Genomic DNA, 21476 nt, shown 5'->3' on the forward strand with positions numbered 1-21476 from the left:
CTCCAAGCAAGCACACCACGCGGTCAAACTTTCAGGTAATTTAATCTATCTAAGCTCAGGTCTAGCTTCTTACCCCGACTACACTACACACAACCTATGTATCATTGGTTTGCTATGAAATCTCCAGAAACTGATGCTTTCAAACAGATGAACACTTCAATAGTACAAGCTGGCACTAGTGTATATCGATTGGATTGATTGTTTTCTGAATTTTCTTAAGTGACTCCGATTGACACCCTCATATATACTGCAGGCGCATAGGTATAACTAGGAGCCAAGATAAAAGGTTGGCCATAAAAAGATGGTCGTAATAACAACGTCAACAATGGTGGCCGTTTCTATCGCTGTAATGAAACCCCTCTTGGATAAACTGGCCACCCTTATGGGGGATGAGTTCGCTAAGTTGAAGAACCTCCGAAAAGAGGTCAAGTTGATCAGCGATGAGCTTACTGGCATGAAGGATGCTCTTGAGGAGCTTTCTCATCTAGACGAGCTAGATCGACCAACGACGAGATGGAGAGACAAGGTGAGGGAGATGTCTTATGACACAGAGGACATTATCGATGATTTCATGCTGAACTTTCGGCAGAGCAATAAAAATATTGGTTTCTTTAGCAACACTATTAATCGCCTCAAAACTTTGAGGGCTCGTCACAATATTGGTGGCCAGATCAAGGAGATCAAGGCACTTGCGCTTGAGGCAAGCGCTTGGCGCCAACGCTACACCCCCGTGTACAAGCCTGATACTCCCCCATCATTCAATGTGGCCATGCATTCACGAGTTGTCACACTCTATGAAGATGCGGCTAATCTTGTTGGTGTGGAAGAGCCAACGAATGAGCTTGTCAACTTGCTAGCTGACGAGGACAAGCAGCTGAAGATGGTATCAATTGTGGGATTTGGAGGTCTAGGAAAATCAACACTTGCCAATGTGGTACTTATGAGACTGAAGGGAAGATTTCACCAGACTGCTTTTGTGTCGGTGTCTCAAAAGCCGAACATCCCAAAACTTCTCTATAGTTTGTTGTTTCAGCTTGGGGATGCACCACCTTCTAATGATTTGGCGTTAAATGTTCTTATCGACATACTCAGGAAACGTCTACAACATAAAAGGTACATATTATACTTTTTGTGTTTTCTTGTTTATTGTCTTTGATGTCTCAAAACATGTAATGCATTCACTTAGTGCTCTCACTCTCTTCTAATAATTTTCTAGCTATTTGTACTATGTCATATTAAACAATTTTTATCGGAGTGATTAGTGTGTGCTGATATGGTATTGCATTAGTACAGAACATGCTATCCCACACGACTAAAATGGCCCGTACACACAGTAAACTTTACCGTCACTATGTAAGGGTGGACGATGCTCTTCTACATAAACAATGTGCTATGGGCCTCCTTTCACACACGTTCTTTTTCACTAAATCGTTTGCGATTCGAAGGCAGAACATGCTATCACACACGGTTGAAATGGCCCATCCCACACGGCAAACCTTACCGTCACCACGTAAGGGTGGGCGATGCTCTTCTACAGTGCGCACAGTTAAATAAACCGTGTGTGATGGCATCCTTTCACACACATTCTTTTTCACCGAATTGTTTACGAATCGAATGGCTATCACAAAAGTTTGGTTCCACGGGACCATAAATCACTTGTAAGGACGGGTACGGTGTGTTTCTAAGCAGTCATATGTGTTTATATTAGATGATATGTGTTCTTATAACCAGCCGTATGCTTTGTGCAATCATCATAGTAGTTTTATCTATGCAGCAAACATTACCCAGCTATACTCAGTAGCGCGTAACCCAAAATTGCATGAGATTTCTTCATTATTAGTGTATGGGTCCTTCTGAGTACAATAGCAGTTGTGCATTCAAGAAAGTCCTTATTTTTCGACAAAGGAAATATATTAATATCAAAAGATACCAATTACAGTCGACTCAGAAAAGATACCAATTACACCCGGTCTCTGCAACAACGCAACACCTAATGGAAGTACGGATGCACACCGCCAAAAAAGAGCAAAGAAAACTAAGAAACACAAAGTCCCGCAACAGCATCCTAGACCTAGCAACAACAATACATCCACCACCAAGACAACACCTGAAATACAGACTCTCCAAAAGCGACGCCTTCAAGAAGGGAACGGTGCACCAGCGCCATCGTCACCCGACCAAAGACCTTAGGTTTTCACCCTAAAGATAGTCCCCGCTCTCAAAACAATGCCTCCGAGAAGGTCATTGCCAGACACAACCAGTTAAGGTCAGACATTGGGTTTTCACCCTGAAAGGTAGGACTCTGAACTTCACCTGTGTTGCCGCCCCCACTTTCATACCACTGTTGCGAAGCCCGGAACGCCAAGCAAGTCCCTCAACATCGCGTAGACTTAAACCTCCCTTAGCTAGTCCTCCAATCCGGCCTTCATAATATTCCTTCTTCTGACTTCACCATGGACCAAACAGTCACATGGTGTCAACACATAATAGAGCTTCGCGCCGCTCCCTCCAAAACCAAACGGTCGGAATAAAATCCTAGGTGCGCGCGACCGAATACCACCCGATCCAGCAAACTTCAGGTAAAAGATGCACTATTCCATTCGCCGGTGGCGCCTTTCGAAACTCATCACTCCAGCCAGATCAAGGCAGACTAGCCTCCGGCAGGTCTTTATGTTCGCATGAGAGAAACCCGAGGACCACCACCAAAAAAAGCTAGACCAGCAGTCCCCACACCGCCAGTCACTCCTGCCGGATCACCAGAGAGGAAAAGGGCGGCGCGGATCATGTGTACCACCGCCGAACCGCCGCCGGGGGCGAAGGCCGCAGCCGCTCCACCCACTCCTCCATGGCTACCAGCGAAGGGCATTAGGCCACGGCCAAGCAGCCGTGCCGCTCGGCGTCCTCAACCTGCGCTTCATTGCCTCCCATGATGCGCTGCCTCGTGAGGCTCAACCCAGCACACTCACTTCGAGCAAGTACAATAAGTACTAGTTAGCTAGCTATAAGGATTAAAATAACATATTTGTGTGTAGTTCGAGGAGAGAGATTGTAAGTGAGCTCTTATTCAAGAGCTAGCTCTAGCACGTGCTCCTAAGCAAGTTGTGCGAATGAAAGGTGGGTCATCAATTGAGAAAATAGTACTGTATATTCTTATAGCTAACTATAGTACTTATTGGCTATAGATAACATGACATCTTGCTTGTAGCCAATAACTGCCTATACTATTGGAGTTGCTCTTCTACATCCCCTGTGTGCTTCTGCTTCAACCCGTCAGCTTGAGATGTACGCATTTCCAGTTGTACGCGCGTGCCTATCTGGCCGCGAGCGCCATGTCGGCTGATCAAAAAACTAGCTCTAGGGTCAGCAGGTGCAGCTCCAGATCTACAAGCTAGCACCGACGAGCTATGGGACGGACCGACGGAGGCAGCGGACGCAGCGCCACTCGCTGCCGCGTCCTTCTTGCGGCCACGACTCATGCCCTCCCTCCATTCACAGGATCTACAGGGTCCTCATTCTCAGGCACGGCCACTCCATGCTCGAAGAAATCCATATCCCATGCCACCTGCTTCTCTCTCCCTCGATGCCCCTCAAGCTCGCAGCAACGAGGTATCTCGTGGACTCTGAATTCTGTACCACAGGTCACGGGTCCATATTTCTCAACAACATGTACCACAGACCCAGGTTCGCCAACCGGAATGAGCAAGCGTCCGTCGAACACGGGCCCAGTACACACCAAATCTGCACGGTGCCTACCCATTGCCTCTATTTATAGCAGAAGAAAAGCAGGCTGGACACAGATCCCGAAAGAAAATGCATGGACAAGATAACGTGTGCATATGTGCCCATGTGCAGAAATGCACCTCCCAGCAATATTATTTTGACTCGTCAGTAATAGTATGGGCTTAATCATTGGATATTTAAGTTCATATTTCAAATTGCGGACTCCTTGTGGTACACAAGGTGTTGTAGGGTTGTTTCTCTAGTACGGGGCGCTATTCACTTGTGCATTTTTTATGCTGCTTTACAAAACTAGCATAGTGGCCCTCGCAAATGCGAGGGCATCGTCTTCATTGTGTTGAAACGGTCAATATGACTATATTATAACCAAATGGATATTAGATAATATGAGAAGAAATAATATAGATGTATAATCTTGAAATGAAAACAATTGTCATGCTAATAGGTAGGCCTTAAGCATTGAGTACATAATTTTTGTGACATTGCCATTTTTTATTCCTCTCCTTTATACTTAACAGGATGTGAGATATAGAGATTGGCATGTTCTCCACGATGACCATTTGACCATTATTAAATGGGAATACTTACTTTCTTGCGTTTTCCGAAACACCCTGCGCGATTGTATTTTTTTCATGTATCATTACAATTATGTTCCAAACTTTCCCATTTTAACCATGCGGTGTGCTATGGCAAATATTCCACAAAATTATAATGGTACCCCGATAAAAACGTTATCGGACAGTGCGTTTTGGCAAACGCCGGAAAATAACGGTGACATGCAGAAATTTTTCCTTTATTTAATATGTCAACACATAACTAATATACGAATACAATTCAAAAATTAAGATTTTATGACATTTCTAATTTTTTTAGAGGCTGCGGATCAGCTAGTTAAACTAAACATGATATACAATCACGGTCTTTGTGAAAAAAATATGTCTCATATGGTTGAAATTTTGCGGAACTTATCACTAAACTGAGTTTTCAAAATATTCGTATAGTTGATACTGAAATTAGGAATATATAGTTGTTTTGTGATGCTTTTGTATATTCAACCATTCACATGCATGCATAGATCAGTATATTCTGTCACGTAGATATGTTAGGAGTATATTTCAGTTTTATTTCATCTACCAAAATATGAATTATTATACTTCCTCAGCTTTAAATAAGTGTTAAAAAATAAATATGTCTAGATTTGTTTACTATGTAGATACATCTATTTTTGAGAAATTATTTTAAATTGAAAGGAGTAAATATTTTAATAAATGAACAAAATCTGAGCATAGTTAAAAATGAATACACACTACGGGACTACACTGCTACGCTGACGGCCAGCAGCCGTCGGCGTAGCCACAGCAGGCCGTCGCCGCGGATCTACGCCGACGGCCACCGTCGGCGTACTCCCATCGAAGTCTCTAGCGTCGGTGTACTCTCCCTGGCCGTCGGCGTAGTAGACAGGGGCGGATCTGCTTGGGCTCACCCTGATGCACATGCATGAGGGTAAGAAATTTGTTTACTACTACTTATGAGCTCAATGAGAGGTAGTGCATCAGGCTAGGCAGCAAAACGTGCATCAGGGAGGCAGAAATACAAGTAGAAAAGGCTTCAAGCTTAGTTGTGCATCAGGAAGATGTTCTCTCCAGCTCCGCCCCTGCTAGTAGATACGACGACGGTCGCGTCTAGCCGTCGGCATCTCTCCCCGTCGGCGCAGCTGCCCCGTCAGTTGCCATGACTTGACGTCCGTTTAAAAGTACGCCGACGGCCTTGCCGTCGGCCTAGCCTACCACGCGTCAACGCTAGAGGGCGTCATAGTACACTTATACGCCGGCGGCCTTGCCGTCGGCTAGGTTCTGCTGTACGCTGATCGTCAAGCCGTCGGTCTAGCTTGACGCGCACATATGGCGAATAGAACTCATATTTTATGTGGGCCGAGGTGTGGATACCACTAATCAGGCATCCCTCCAATTTATTTAATAATATAACTAAATTCGAACTATTGAAAATAAATAAATAACAATAGTAGCATGGTAGGGTTTATTAGAAAAAATCTTTGACGGTACGGCGTAGATCTTGACATGACGCCGTACTAGTTCCGTCCAAGAGGCGTCAGCACGGGAGTGTACGAGCCCACGTGGCCAAACTATGCCGACGACCATCTTCACTCTACGCCGACGGCTGGCGGTACAACGACGGCCATCATCATTCTATGCCGACGTTCTTTTATACGCCAACTGTGGCCGTCGGCGTTGAAGGATGTACGCAGACGGTTTTTTTTCGTCGACGGCCGGGCTTCTCGGCTCCCCTCCTCCAGAGTTACGCCAACGGCCCCAATAAAACACCGTCGGTGTAGGCATATGGACATCGGCGTATCGAATTTCCTCTAGTGACAGTAATCGAGCATGTATAATCCTTCCATTTCCATTACCTTTTGTATATCGCTGGGACTCTTACTTATGCAAAATACATGGAAGGAAATCACATTCTAGCTAGCCTTTTTATGCTCACGTTCATGTGTATGTTTGGTAGATTTATCTCCCATACTGGATTAAGGCAACGAACGGTAATTGTCGGCACTTTTTTATGGACGTGCTTTATTTCAGGTTTAAACACGTATTCCGTAGAGTCTGTCTTGAACACGTATTCCCTAGAAAGAATAGCCTTGCACGCTTTAAACAATTGTAGGGGCGCGAGTCCAGAAAAAAAAAGATGTGTACGTACCAGAACTACATGTTACATAGTTTTGATCGTATTAAAAGGAGACTACACGTTACAGGATCTTGAAACGTGACAACTTTTTACGTAACACTCGTTGGCTTTAAATCTCAGCCGTTAAAATTAAGACGAACGAAGTATATATTTTAAGTCTATGTGGATTAACCTGATGTCTCCGTTCAAATCTCTTCTTTTGCTTTTAATATATAATAATAGATTAATCATGTTTTTTTTATTTGCATAGTATTTTTTTATGATTGGCGAGGCAACTCTAGTATTTAGGGAGTCAAGACGAGTTGAGGATTTGAACTTGCTAGCTTAACAAGGAATCCAGCCAAGATAGCTCGTTATCCACCCCTAGCTCTCTGGCAGATCCCGATGAGCAGTGTCCAGTGATGGCGTGGGCAATGTTGAGTGAAACGGAGAGGCGGTGTAGTGTCTCTTGGCCGATGACGCTGGTGCTGGACTAAGCCATGCAGATGAGTGGTGGTAGTGGGTCTTGCAAAACTTGAAGTTTGGTTCAATACTGGTCACACAATAGGAAAAGTGAATAAGTCCGGAAAAATGATTTGTGGCATGACTTTTTTGGACAATTGATTAAATTATCTTCCGTATAAACTAACACGGAGTAATGTGGCTATATTGTTCTTACATCGCTGCTAATAGTTGACTGACTAGAGTAATTTACTATTTGCTCCACTTTGTGATACATATTGTATTTCACTCACACAGTTATAATAATATTTGCTAGGTACTTCATTGTAATGGATGATATATGGGATGTACAAGCATGGGATGTTATTAAATGTGCTTTCCCACAAAATAATCTTGGCAGCAGAGTAATAGTAACTACTAGAATTCAGGATGTGGCCAAAGCATGTTGCTTACATGGAAGTCATCACATTTTAGAAATGAAGCCTCTTAGCAACGAAGACTCAAGAACATTGTTTCTTGGTAGGATATTTGGCTCCGAAGAAGCTTGCCCTCGTGAGCTTTGGGATATATCGGTTGAAATTCTCAAAAGGTGTGGCGGTTTGCCTCTTGCAATTATCACTATATCCAGCATGCTAGCAAGTGAAAACTCCTATCAAATGGAAAGGTGGGAACATGTAAGGGACTCTCTGGGATCAATAACAAACCTCACATTGGAAAAGATGAGGCAAATCTTAAACCTCAGCTACAAAGATCTTCCTTCTCATCTTAAGTCATGTTTTCTATATCTTGGTATGTATCCAGAGGATTACAAGATAGACAAATATAATCTGCAACACCAATGGATAGCTGAAGGTTTTATCACTAAAGAAAATGGACAAGATGTGGAGAAGGTTGCAAGAAGCTATTTCAATGAGTTGGTGAATAGGAGCCTTATTCAACCAATATATTTTGACAAACGTGGATCAGTGACAACATGCAAAGTGCATGACATGATGCTCGATCTTATCTTGATTAAGTCTGCGGAAGATAACTTTTTCACTATAGTGGACAACCAACAAGCCATTTCAGGACTGGACTGCAAGATCCGCCGGCTGTCTATCCGTATGAAGAATTTCTCTTCCACAATGCTCGTGGGAAACATTGGTATGTCACAAGTCCGGTCACTTATGGTGTTTGGGGATAGTGGACAGAACGTACCATCTTTTTCGGAGTTCAAGTTTTTGCGGGTTTTCTGTACTGACTGCTCCAGCTTTTGTTCATATGTTGGACTGTGTAAATTGTACCATCTAAGGTATGTACAGATCAGTGCAGCTCATTGGTTTGAGCTACCAATACAAAGTAGTGTGATACAACAGTTGGAAACCCTTCATCTGCACATGATGGTGTATAAATCATATGCTGCTTTGCTATTGCAACCTTATGGAATTGGCCACATAAAATCCCTGCGCCATCTAACTGGATTTGAAATTGATAAAAATAGCCTGGATAATATCAAGGGCCTTGGGGAGCTGGCCAATCTAAGATACCTATCTCTCATATGCAGATCTTATCTGTCCAACATGGAGAAACCCATGGATGCTCTTTGCTCTTCTCTAGGAAGACTCGGTAGCCTCGAGGACCTACTGCTGGTCCATGGCGCGGGTTGCATAGATGGCTTGTTTCCATTGTCTCCTCCCCCAACTCCCTACCGCCTTCAGACACTCCTCATTTCAGAACAATCCTGGTTTAGCATTGTCCCTAGCTGGATGGGGAGACTCCGAAACCTCTGCGAGTTACAATGCGGGGTTATGGAGCTGCTAAATGATGGTGCTAGTATCCTGGCGGAGTTACCTGCACTGAGTCGCCTGAATATCCAAATCGGATTAGCATATTATCATGAAAAGATTGTCATCAGTGGGAGTAGAGCATTCCCTGCTCTGGAGTGTTTAAATATTGAGGTAGGAATAGGATGCCCATCAAACATGACCTTGCAGGCCGGTGCAATGCCCAGGCTCCAGAGGCTCAACCTGAAGTTCGATGGCCGCTGGTTGAAGCAGGATGGGGTCACAGTCGCACCTGCCGGCATGGAGCACTTGTTAGCACTCCAAGAATTGTCTGCACAAATTGTCTGCGAAACGGGTGCTCCAGAATCTGATAAAACAAGCATAGAGTCTGGATTCAGGAGTGCTATAGCAATGAATCCACGCCATCCGCTATTTGGAATCAAGTTTTTGGAGGAAGAAGATTAAGTTTTCGCCTAATTGGTACTGATTCATCATTCGTCTCAGCAGCAGGTATGTGCAGATCTCTGCATCTCCCCCACTTTGTTTGTTCAGTACAACCTTTACCGTTCAAAGACCATTTAGTGCATCGAGCCTTTAATTGATACCTAGTAGTAGTAGTTTGTAACTTTCGTTTTGTTCTAGCACGATTTTTGTGCTGAAATATCACCAAGCTTGTGTGGCGTTACGCTTGCACGTTTTTTTTAAAATGTAGATGCTGCTTTGCGCCTATAAATAGCCTGTAGGTAGATTAACTTTAGAAACGAGTACCAAATAGCTGTTCTTCATTATTACTACGCCTGCCTATTTCTTATGAACCTTTTACCACCCTTGGTTTTCAGAATATTAAGGAGTGGCTTTCATTGTCTATCATTTGGAACAACACGGCCAGAACATTACAGGCATACTGGAGGAAGATGTCTCACGCACATATGTATGTCACAAGATAAGATGTGTCAAGATACCGATTTGTTTATTTCATCCAACTATTTCTTCTCCTTTTTCGATATCATCCATTATTTACTTCGAGTTGCTTCTACCCTCTAAATTGTTATTGTCAGACTTCAATTATGCTTGTAATAAAGGCAGGAGCTTGCACTGGCGGTGCTTTCCTCCCAGCCTCAGAATTATCTTTATTGTTGTTTTTGGACTTTGGTGTGCTTGTTTGCTACCAGTGTGGTGATAAAAACTTGGTAAGCGACTGAAGTGATATCTATCAATTCAACTGAGGTGTGAGCTGCTTGTTCTCCATGTATAAGAATACTGCTAATTGAGGTCGACGTCGTATATATTAGCAAGGGCTAAAACCTGCCGAGTTTCACTTTCAGTTTCAGACGGAAGGGATTGCAGAGATCAGTTGAGCGCAACGCAACAGAGCCAGAGCACATCAACCTCCTCGCCCGTTGGGGATGAATCTCTCAGCCCCTTTCTTCTTCTACCTCTGAACTCTCTTGTCTCTTTCAGAACACAGACCAAGGAAGAAGAAGAATATAAACTTTGCCCGTGGCTACATTTTTCTCTGTCTTCTCATTTCCAAATAAACAAGATACACTAGTAGAAAACCTCTCATCCATCTAAGCCATTGGTACCGGTTCCCTTACGAACCGGTACCAATGGGGTCATCTATACCGGTTGATTGGCTCTGGCGGGCGAGGAGATTTAATACCGGTTCGTTAGGAGCTTTCGTACCGGTTCGTGTTAGGAACCGGTACGAAAGGTCTTCGGCCAAAATTAAAACGCGTGGTGGGGCCCGGGCTGGACCTTTGGTACCGGTTCGTAACACGAACCGGTACCAAAGGGTACCCAGCCATATCAAAATCGCCCAGATCGTCCCGAGCCCCCTGCTGGCTCTCATTTTTCTCTTCTTCCTCACACTCTAAATTTTTCTCCACCTCTTACACTTCAATAATCTTTATTTTTCTCCACCATTTTAACAAGATTAACGGCATACATCTATCCAAGGGTTAGCAATATCATCCTTCCTTCCGGCGTTCCTAATTTAGCTCAGTTCTTTGGTAGTTTTAACTCGTACTATTTTTGTAGTGCAATCAAGGTGTTCGATGAAATGCCTAAGTCAGTGATTTTATTTTTTTATATGCAATTTGAGCTGAAATTATGGTATGTTTTGTAGGTTTTAATTAGTATCATCCCCGTCCTCACCGCCGTCGATCGCTAGCGTCGTCCCCTAGCCGGCACGGTACCACCTCGGTGAGCCCCTCTTCTTTTTTATAAAAAACAATTAGTTTTATGTGATGAACTTGAATATTAATTAAGTTGGTCACTCATATATCCATGATGTTGTGTACTTAATGATTTTTGATATACATATAAAATGCAGATGAGTCGACAATGGATGTACGGTGACCGGTGCCATCCCGAGTTCATTACGCATGCAGTATTTTCTCAACGTGGCTGAGGCAAACAGGCAGTCGAATGGTTTCATGTATTGTCCATGTAGTTCCTGTAAGAATATGAAGGATTACTCTACCTCGAAGACCCTTCACGTCCACCTGCTGGAGAATGGTTTCATGCCCAGCTATAATTGTTGGACCAAGCACGGAGAAAGAGGGGTTATATTGGAAGACAACGAAGAAGAAGAGGATAGTGACAACTATCCCAGCTTATTCACTGAAGACGGTGGTAGTAGAATGGGGGAAGACGAAGCTGAAGAAGAGCTCATTTTCGATGAGCCGATTTTTGATGACCCGGATGACGATTTGGGTCGGGCCATTCTTGATGCGAAGATGAACTGCGGAAATGAAAAGGAGAGGTTGAAGTTGGAGAAAATGTTAGAGGATCACAACAAACTGTTGTACCCAAATTGCGAAAATGGTCAGAAAAAGCTGGGTACCACGCTGGAATTGCTGCAGTGGAAGGCAGAGAATGGTACTTCTGACAAGGGATTTGAAAAGTTGCTGAAAATAATAAAGAAGATGCTTCCAGGGGAGAACGTGTTGCCCTCTAGCACGTACGAAGCAAAGAAGGTTGTCTGCCCTCTAGGATTAGAGGTGCGTAAGATACATGCATGCATCAATGACTGCATCCTCTACCGCGGGAGTACGAGAATTTGAATGCATGCCCGGTATGTAGTGCATTGAGGTATAAGATCGTGCGAGATGACCCTGGCGATGTTGAGGGTGAGTCCACCCCCGGGAAGAGGGTTCCTGCGAAGGTGATGTGGTATGCTCCTATAATACCACGGTTGAAACGTTTGTTCCAGAATAAAGAGCATGCCAAGTTGTTGCGATGGCACAAAGAGGACCGTAAGAAAGATGTGATGCTGAGACACCCCGCTGACGGGTCGCAGTGGAGAAAAATCGACAGAGAGTTCAAGTCATTTTCAGATGACGCAAGGAACTTAAGATTTGGTCTAAGTACAGATGGCTTTAATCCTTTCGGGGAGCAGAGCTCCGGTCATAGCACACGGCCGGTGACTCTATGTATCTATAACCTTCCTCCTTGGTTGTGCATGAAGCGGAAGTTCATTATGATGCCGGTGCTCATCCAGGGCCCGAAGCAACCCCGGCAACGACATTGATGTGTACCTGAGGCCATTGGTTGAAGAACTTTTAGAGTTGTGGCGTGACGAAGGTGTACCTGTGGGATGAGCACGAACAAAAGGAATTTAACCTACGAGCGTTGTTATTTGTAACCATCAATGATTGGCCTGCTCTTGGTAACATTTCAGGGCAGTCAAACAAGGGATACAATGCATGCACACACTGTTTAGGTGAGACCGACAGTAATTATTTGGGAAACAAGAATGTGTACCTGGGGCATCGTCGATTTCTTCCAAAACAACATCACGTAAGAAAGAGAGGAAAGCATTTCGGAGGTGAGGCAGATAACCGAACCAAGCCTACCCGCCCTAATGGGGAAGTTATATATGATATGGTCAAGGATTTAGAAGTGATCTTTGGAAAGGGTCCCGGCGGACAATCTGTTCCGCATGATGTTGACGGACACGTACCCATGTGGAAGAAGAAGTCGATATTTTGGGAGCTACCCTACTGGAAATTCTTAGAGGTTCACTCTGCAATCGACGTGATGCACGTGACGAAAAATCTTTGCGTGAACCTGCTAAACTTCTTGGGCGTGTATGGGAAGACAAAAGATACACCGGATGCACGGCAGGACCAGCAAAGTATCCACGAAGGAAACAACCTGAATCCAGAGAAGTATCAAGGTCCTGCCAGCTATGCTCTTACCAAAGAGGAGAAGGAGATCTTTTTGAAGTCCTGAGGAGCATCAAGGTCCCGTCGGCTTCTCGTCGAATATAAAGGGAATAATAAACATGTCGGAGAAAAAGTTTCAAAACCTAAAGTCTCATGACTGCCACGTGATTATGACACAATTACTTCCGGTTGCATTGAGGGGGCTTCTGTAGGAAAATGTTCGAGTACCCATTGTGAAGCTATGTGCGTTCCTCAATGCAATTTCTCGTAAGGTGATCAATCCACTTACTCTACAAAATTTACGAAGGATGTGGTCCAATGTCTAGTCGACTTCGAGTTGGTGTTCCCACCATCCTTCTTCAATATTATGACACATCTCCTAGTTCACCTGGTCGAAGAGATTGGCGTTCTCGGTCCTGTATTTCTACACAACATGTTCCCCTTTGAGAGATTCATGGGAGTCTTAAAGAAGTACGTTCATAACCGTGCTAGGCGAGAAGGAAGCATCTCCAAGGGCTATGGAACGAGAGGAGGTCATTGAGTTTTGTGTTGACTTTATTCCTGACCTTAAGCCGATCGGTGTTCCTGAATCGCGCTATGAGGGGAAGCTGCGTGGAAAAGGCACGCTAGGAAAGAAATCAGCAACGTGTATGGACGGACATTCTTTCACTCAAGCACACTACAGTTCTACTTAATTCCATCTTGGTGGCTCCGTACAAAGAGGAACACAAGGAGATCTTACGCTCTAAATACCGGAGCAACGTGAAGATTGGATTGATGGAGAACACATGAAGACTTTCGGCGGTTGGTTGCAAACACGTCTCATGAATGTCACCGATGACGAGCAGCTGTACTTGTTGGCCAAGCAACCATCTTCTACTATATCGACTTTTCAAAGGTACGAGATTAATGGGAACACATTTTACACTTTCGCCCAAGACAAAAAGAGCACCAACCAAAACAGTGGTGTCCGCTTTGATGCAGAAGATGGCAATGGGAACAAGGTCACATATTATGGGTACATAGAGGAGATATGGGAACTTGACTATGGACCTAATTTCAAGGTCCCTTTGTTCCGGTGTAAATGGTTCAACCTGAAGACGGCAGGTACAGGTAGACCCGCGATGCGGAATGACTACGGTGGATTTCAAGAATCTTGGGTACGACACCGAACCATTCGTCCTAGCCAGTGAAGTGGCTCAGGTTTTTTATGTGAAGGATATGTCTAGCAAACCGAAAAAAAGAAAAGAAAGGCAAGAGGACACATCATACGATGAGCCAAAGCGGCACATAGTTCTTTCAGGAAAAAGAAACATCGTGGGAGTAGAGGACAAGACAGACATGTCAGAAGATTATAATAAGTTTGACGATATTCCACCCTTCAAGGTAAAAATTGACCCAAGCATCATCTTAAACAATGAAGATTGTCCATGGTTGCGTCGCAGTAAGAAGAAAGGGAAACGGGCGAAGAAAACTCAGAAGACTAGAGGAGATGGAGTATAACTTGTGTATCTCAATATGGAAATCACTTTTGTGTAATGTTGTTCCTGTCTGTAAGTTATTAACAATGGAGATGGTTGGCTTGTTTTACTAGTTAAGTCACGGGCTTGCAGGGAAATTTTTCCGAGGCGGAACTTCCGAAGATGCCATAGGGCGTGTGCACCAAGGGCATCTTCGACAAGTTCCGCCACGGGAGATTTCCCAACCCTTTCCCCAACATTGTTAGAGGAGATGGAGTCTTCCACGGGCTTGCAGGGAAATTTTTCCAAGGCGGAACTTCCGAATATGCCATATATAGGGCATGTGCACCAAGGGCATATTCGAGAAGTTCCGCCACGGGTGATTTCCCAACCCTTTCCGCAACATTGTTAGAGGAGATGGAGTCTTCCACGGGCTTGCAGGGAAATTTTTCCGAGGCGGAACTTCCGAAGATGCCATAGGGCGTGTGCACCAAGGGCATCTTCGACAAGTTCCGCCACGGGAGATTTCCCAACCCTTTCCCCAACATTGTTAGAGGAGATGGAGTCTTCCACGGGCTTGCAGGGAAATTTTTCCGAGGCGGAACTTCCGAAGATGCCATAGGGCGTGTGCACCAAGGGCATCTTCGACAAGTTCCGCCACGGGAGATTTCCCAACCCTTTCTTCCATCCATGGTGATGAAACTCTCCATCCATGTTGGCTTGTTGAGCTGCTTCCCATGGTCTATCGATGCTCCTTTTATAGGCAGAGCGTCCTTATCCTGCCGACAGCTTTAGTACCGGTTGCAGACACGAACCGGTACTAAAGGTTACCCACGCGTCCTTATCCCACCGACAGGGCGTCGTGCGCTACATACTTTATCTCATCGAGCAGGGCGTCCTTATCCTGCCGACAGCTTTAGTACCGGTTGCACCTACCAACCGGTACTAAAGGTTACCCACGCGTCCTTATCCCACCGACAGGGCGTCCTTATCCTGCCGACAGCTTTAGTACCGGTTGCACCCACCAACCGGTACTAAAGGTTACCCACGCGTCCTTATCCCACCGACAGGGCGTCCTTATCCTGCCGACAGCTTTAGTACCGGTTGCACCCACCAACCGGTACTAAAGGTTTGCCTCTGTCTTCCCGCCTATTTTCTTCCCACGCTTTCCACCGGTTCCCGCCTTTGTCTTCCCGCCATTTTTTCACTATATATATGTAGGCTTGGCCACCATTTACATATCACATCTAGACTCATATCTGCAAACCTCATCATTCTCTCCCATGGCTTCCATCGCATCTCTAACCCCCCGGGAGGCGGAGGCGCTTTGCGCCTCGAACTACCCCTGCCCGCCGGGCTACCGCGTCCCGACCGGCTGGTTGCTAAGCGTCGGAGGCGTACCGGTCCCTCCAGTCCCTCTAGGTGTCGCGCGCGAGATGGCCATCACGAACCACTACTACTTCGAGCTCACGCCAGAGCAGCGGAGGAATCCCCAGTGGCATCCCGACTACAGCCCGACTTGGGAAAGCTTCTTCATCAATCGGCGTGAGAGGGCGCTTTCCAGGCATGAGGAGGGCGGTCCGCCTCCTTCGAACTTCAACGAGGCCGGCCGTCGGCTGTGGTGGCGCGGCCGAACTCTCCAGGGCGTCATGGCCTACCGTGGCCCCCGCCTGCGCTACCCTCAGTCCCAGCCCACGCGTGCTCACCCGCCGACCGGAGAGTACCGCGACCCCGATGCCAGCGACGATGATGACGGCGACTACGACGACTACAGTGGCGACTACTACAGGGCTAGGCACGAGTATGACTGAATGACTCCAACAGTAGAATTTGGCCATGTATCTTTAATTTTCAGTTAAGCTATGTACTTTTAATTCGAGTTCAATCGTAATAAAAATTTATTCCCGCCCTTTCTTTCTCGCCTTTTTTCTCCCACGCGCGGCGTCGTGGCGGGAAAGTTTCCTGCGCGACGTCGTGGCGGGAAAGTTTCCTGCGCGACGTCGAGGCGGGAAACTTTCCCGCGCGAACGGCGTCGTGGCGGGAGTGTAAAGAAAGAAATAGAAACAATAAATAGAAAAGAAAATAAATAGAAAAGCAATAGAAAAAATAAATAGAAAAGAAACAGAAAAGAAAATAAATAGAAAAGCAACAGAAAAAAGAAATAGAAAAGAAATAGAAAGGAAAATAAAAAAGAAAAGAAACAGAAAAAGAAAAGCAACAGAAAAGAAAATAAATAGAAAAGCAATAGAAAAAATAAAATAGAAAAGAAACAGAAAAAAAATAAATAGAAAAGCAACAGAAAAAAGAAATAGAAAAGAAATAGAAAAGAAAATAAAAAAATAAAAGAAACAGAAAAAGAAAAGCAACAGAAAAGAAAATAAATAGAAAAGCAATAGAAAAAATAAATAGAAAAGAAACAGAAAAGAAAATAAATAGAAAAGCAACAGAAAAAAGAAATAGAAAAGAAATAGAAAAGAAAATAAAAAAAGAAAAGAAACAGCAAAGAAACAGAAAAAGAAACAGAAACAGAAAAGAAAAAGAAAAGAAACAGCAAAGAAAAGAAAACAGAAAAAGAAAAACAAAAAACAAAAAAAAACCTTTGGTACCGGTTGGTACCACCAACCGGTACGAAAGGCCTTTCGTACCGGTTGGTGGTACCAACCGGTACCAAAGGTTCTTTCCCTGTAAAACACTTAGCCGCGCGGCCATCTTCTTCTCCATTCTCACACTTAGCCGTGCCGCGCGCCGTTCGCACCCACGCCGCACCGCCGCGCACCCACGCCGCGCCGCCGCCATCGGAGCCACGCCGCGCCGCCATCCGAGCCACGCGCCGCGCCGTCCGCAGCCACGCGGTCGCCGTCGCCGTCGCCGCGCCCCGCGGGTAAGTCCGCCGCTCCCTCCCGGCCTTCTTCCCTCCCCCGCCGCACGCGCGTCGCACATCCGGCGTCGGCGCCGCCGACTTCGCCTCACCACGCCCCGCCGTGCCCCGACGTCGCCTCGCACGCTCCGCCGTTCCCCGACGCCGCGACGCCACGCCGGGACGACGCCAAGCCGCACTCTCGCGGCCGTCGACACCACCCTTAGGGTGTTCGACGAAATGCCGCAGACGCCCACGCCCATGCCCCTGCCCCCTGCGCTGCCGCTGCCGTGCCCTGCCCGTGCCGTGCCGTGCGCTGCCGCTGCCGTTGCCGTGCCGTGCCCTGCCCGTGCCGTGCCACTGCCCGTGCCGCTGCCGCTGCCGCTGCCGTGCCACTGCCCGTGCCACTGCCCGTGCCACCTGCCGTGCACCGCCCGTGCCCTGCCCGTGCAGCTGCCGCTGCCGTGCCACTGCCCGTGCCGCTGCCGCTGCCGTGCCCTGCCCGTGCCGTGCCGCTGCCGCTGCCGTGCCCTGCCCGTGCCCTGCCCGTGCCGCTGCCGCTGCCGCTGCCCTGCCCGTCCCGTGCCGCTGCCGCTGCCGCTGCCCTGCCCGTGCCGTGCCCTGCCCCTGCCGCTGCCGTGCCCTGCCCGTGCCCTGCCCGTGCCCTGCCCCTGCCGCTGCCGTGCCCTGCCCGTGCCACCTGCCCACGCTGCCGTGCCCTCGCCCGTGCCGCCGCTGCCGTGCCACTGCCCGTGCCCTGCCGTGCCACCTGCCCTGCCGCTGCCGTGCCCTGCCCCACTGCCGCTGCCGTGCCGTGCCGCTGCCCTGCCCCAGATCAATAGTACTCATAAAAGTGAACAACTTGGTTAAAGTCAACCTTGCTGATTCAAAGTCAAACTCTTAATATAAGCATGCAAAGTGGCAACTTTGAAACAAATTTTAGATTTCCCCAAATTTTGGAATATTCACAAACCGCCGCGACATAGAGAGAAGAGCGAGAGGAGGAGCGCCGAGTGTTAGGGTTAGGGTATGTAGCGGTGCCGAGTCCGTGGCGGTGCCGCCGTGTCATAGAGAGAAGAGCGAGAGGAGGAGCGCCGAGTACATAAACATATGAACATCACAAGGTGAAATCTGGATAGATAGAAAGTACCACAACTAAGTTTTCTTAAGGGCATGATTGTGTTTTTGTTTGGCATATTCATTTCAAAAGGAGGGCATATGTGTTTGTATTTCACATGATTATGCTATTAATTGCTTTCTTAATTTTGCAGTGACATTGAGGTATGGAGGACGGCACCTTCGTCCGAGATGAGGAGGGGGAAGAAGCGGTGCAGCGATTGATCTATGAGAGTGCCCGTGGTCCGGAACCCGACGATGGAGATGACAACGAGTACCCCGACTTTCTGAATGATTTTGGCGAGGGACTTGAGTCTGAACAAGTTAGAAAAGACAATGAAGTGTCTATCACAAACTCCGGCGAGGTGTATATCTATGTATCAATTAGTCTGTGTTCATCCCTAGATGCATTCATTTATTTGTATTGCACTTATTAACGAATAATTTTTTCTTTTAGCCTTACGGATCATCGAGCAAGTCTCGTTAGAACAAAACGAGGCCCGACGGGTGCTAAAGGGCGAGGGCAGGTTAGCCCTCACGGCATTCAAGGCTAATGGTGAACCAAAGGAGCCCAAGGAGTTTTGCCGCAAATTTACAAGTCAATCCGGAGTTATTGTTAGGGACCATGTACCGATCAGCATTCAAGAGTGGCATAAGCCGAAGAACCCGGAGAGTGGTGCTACTTATGTCAACGACGACATGAAAAAATTTCTTTGGGAAACGCTGCGACAAAGTTCAGCCTACCGGAAGACATGACGGAAGGCCAGAAGGATAAAGTCAAGGAATGGACATGGAAGAAGATGGCCATACAATTCCAGAGCTTCAAGAAAAATTTATGGGACAAATATAAGAATGAAGAGCCAGTATTCGATGATAATACAGAAAATCTAGTGAAGATAAAAGATCACGGGCCGCATTTAAGGAGTATAAGAAATCGTCTAAGTTTGTGTCCCGATCGAAGAAAAATACCGAAAATGCTGCAAAGAAGAAACTTCCGCATCATTTGGGGTCAGGTGGCTACAAGAGTGCCATTCCGAAGTGGACAGCGTTTGAGAATAAACTGATGGATCATGGAATCACTCCACGGACATGGGACCGGCCCGAACGGTCCAAGTTCTGGTTGTTCGCTCATGGGGCAGGGTTGGACCCAAAGACAGGGTTGATCGTTGCGAAGGGAAAATGGAAGGAAAAAATTGAGGCAATTGTACCGAAGCTTGTAGATGCAATTGAAAAGGTCGAAAGGGAGAGTACATTCCCGATCGAGAGAATGACGAGCCGACACTCGCTCCGGGAACCCCGAACATGTTGGACGGTACGAGCTCGCCTGTGTCTCACCATGAAGGAAGCATGGCCGGACAGCGCCGACACTTATAGAAGCCGTTCGCGAAAGAAGAAGAAGAAGAAGGACGCCGACATTGTAACGGAGTTGTTATCTAGGGTGGAGGCTCTTGAGAGAAATCAGAGGGCACACGATCAGCCGCTGTTTCTACGGGATCCACAAGCCGATGCTGCCCCATCTCAGCGAAGAAGCGGTTGTCGGTTCCTCGCATCTTGACGGATGTGGAGGAAGCTACCCCGTGGATTATGTCACGGAGAAGACAGATTGCGAGCTACATATGTTAATCAGGACCGCGTCTGTTAAGGTGGCGGTCGGCTATGTGTACCCAAGTGAAGATGGAGCAATGCACCATCATATGCCCATTCCACCTGGTTGTGTTCGTGTCGGGGTGGATGAAGTTGTTTCGGGGTTTGAAAAAGTGGAGCTTGATATTCCTAGAGGTGAAGATGAGAGGACACTGGGCGATGTCAAGCACGGTTTCGCCCTATGGCCGAAGAAGTACGTCGTCCTTTTGCAAAGGCCACCGACTCCTACACATGAGCAGCAAATGCCATCGACTCCTCCTGGTGGCAGTCTGGTGAGCAGCCAAGTCCACACCTACCGAGAGGGACCCCAGCGTGAGTCCACCATCTCGAGATCCTCCGCGTAAGACAGCGTCCGTTAAGCGGAACGGTACGCCGCCTAGGAAGAAAGCTAGAAAGGAGAAACAACTGCCGCCTCCTGAGAAGTTACCTTGGGAAAAAACTCCAGAGGAAAACGGAGGCCGTTCGGCCGAGGTGAAGAAATTTTGCACCGAAAGTGCAGGAGATACCTTTCGAGAAGACACTAGATCGGGAGAAAGTTGTGCGTACCGTTGACAATCTATATGACCCCTGTACCATCGCCGCCATCTGACTATGCGCGTTCTATTGAAAGGTCGTATGACAAGATGATCGAGGCGACAAAACCCGTTAAATCGGGTATCAGGGAGATAAAAGGGATACACAGTGTCTACCAGCTCGGACAACAACCCGTTCAATCGGTCGCCCCTCTCAAGGTGTTGGACGGGAAGACCGTTCAAAGTTCTCGACAAGACGCAACTGATTACGCCTTAGCTGAACGAGCATATCAGTTTGTTCAAGGGAAAGATTTGGTCGAGAATCTCAGGAAGGTACCAACATGTATGCGTAACTTGCATTCGTGGTACCTTAAGGCCTCAAAGGAAGGGATCGAGACTATCATGGTGCGAGTTAGGGAAGAGCACTACTTCCGGGAGTACTTGTGTGAACGTTGACTTCGCCGAACTCTTTCAGTTATACAATCTCCGGGCCCTCGACAAATCAATCATCGTTGCTATTGTCTCGTAAGTGATTTATTTATTTAATTTGAGAAGTCGTTCATTGTCTGCAGATTATAATCTTTTGTGCGCTATATTATGCGAGATCGAAGATGCTCGAATGCAAAAGGGACGATATCACAGACATTGGGTTCATTGACCCGAACACAATGCATGTCAAAACCATAGATGATCCCCTCTATAACAAGGATACACCGCAGACTTTGCTAAGGTTTTTGAAGCGACAACGTGACAAAAAGCTAATACTTTGGCCTTACAACTTCGAGTGAGTCTTCTTGTCTTATAACACATTATATTTTGCTCACCGTATGTCAAAATTTTAACTAATGACTACATATTGAAACGTGCGTAGGTTTCACTTTATTCTTCTCGTCATCAATTTGGAAATTGGAGAAGTTGAAGTCTTGGACTCACTAAGCAAAGAAAAGGATCTATACGTGTCTTGTTTTTTAATGCTCGAAGGTAATTTTAATTCTTATCGGTTTGTTTCGTTAATTTCCTGCTTTGAACTAATTGATGACTCTTTTATGCTTTTTCTTTTGTCG

General features: G+C 46.4%; 1 protein-coding gene across 1 annotated transcript; it reads left to right on the plus strand.

Moving 5' to 3' along the window:
* Positions 1-325: 325 nt before the first annotated feature.
* Positions 326-9683, plus strand: LOC127308999 (disease resistance protein RGA5-like). The gene is made up of 4 exons (XM_071822806.1): positions 326-1113; positions 7205-8183; positions 8244-9161; positions 9491-9683. Exons 1-3 carry the CDS (start codon positions 326-328, stop codon positions 9114-9116), a joined length of 2640 nt encoding a protein of 879 aa, XP_071678907.1. The 3' UTR covers positions 9117-9161; positions 9491-9683.
* Positions 9684-21476: the final 11793 nt, after the last annotated feature.

Source organism: Lolium perenne, chromosome 6, assembly GCF_019359855.2.
Source record: "Lolium perenne isolate Kyuss_39 chromosome 6, Kyuss_2.0, whole genome shotgun sequence".
Lineage (NCBI taxonomy): Eukaryota > Viridiplantae > Streptophyta > Magnoliopsida > Poales > Poaceae > Lolium > Lolium perenne.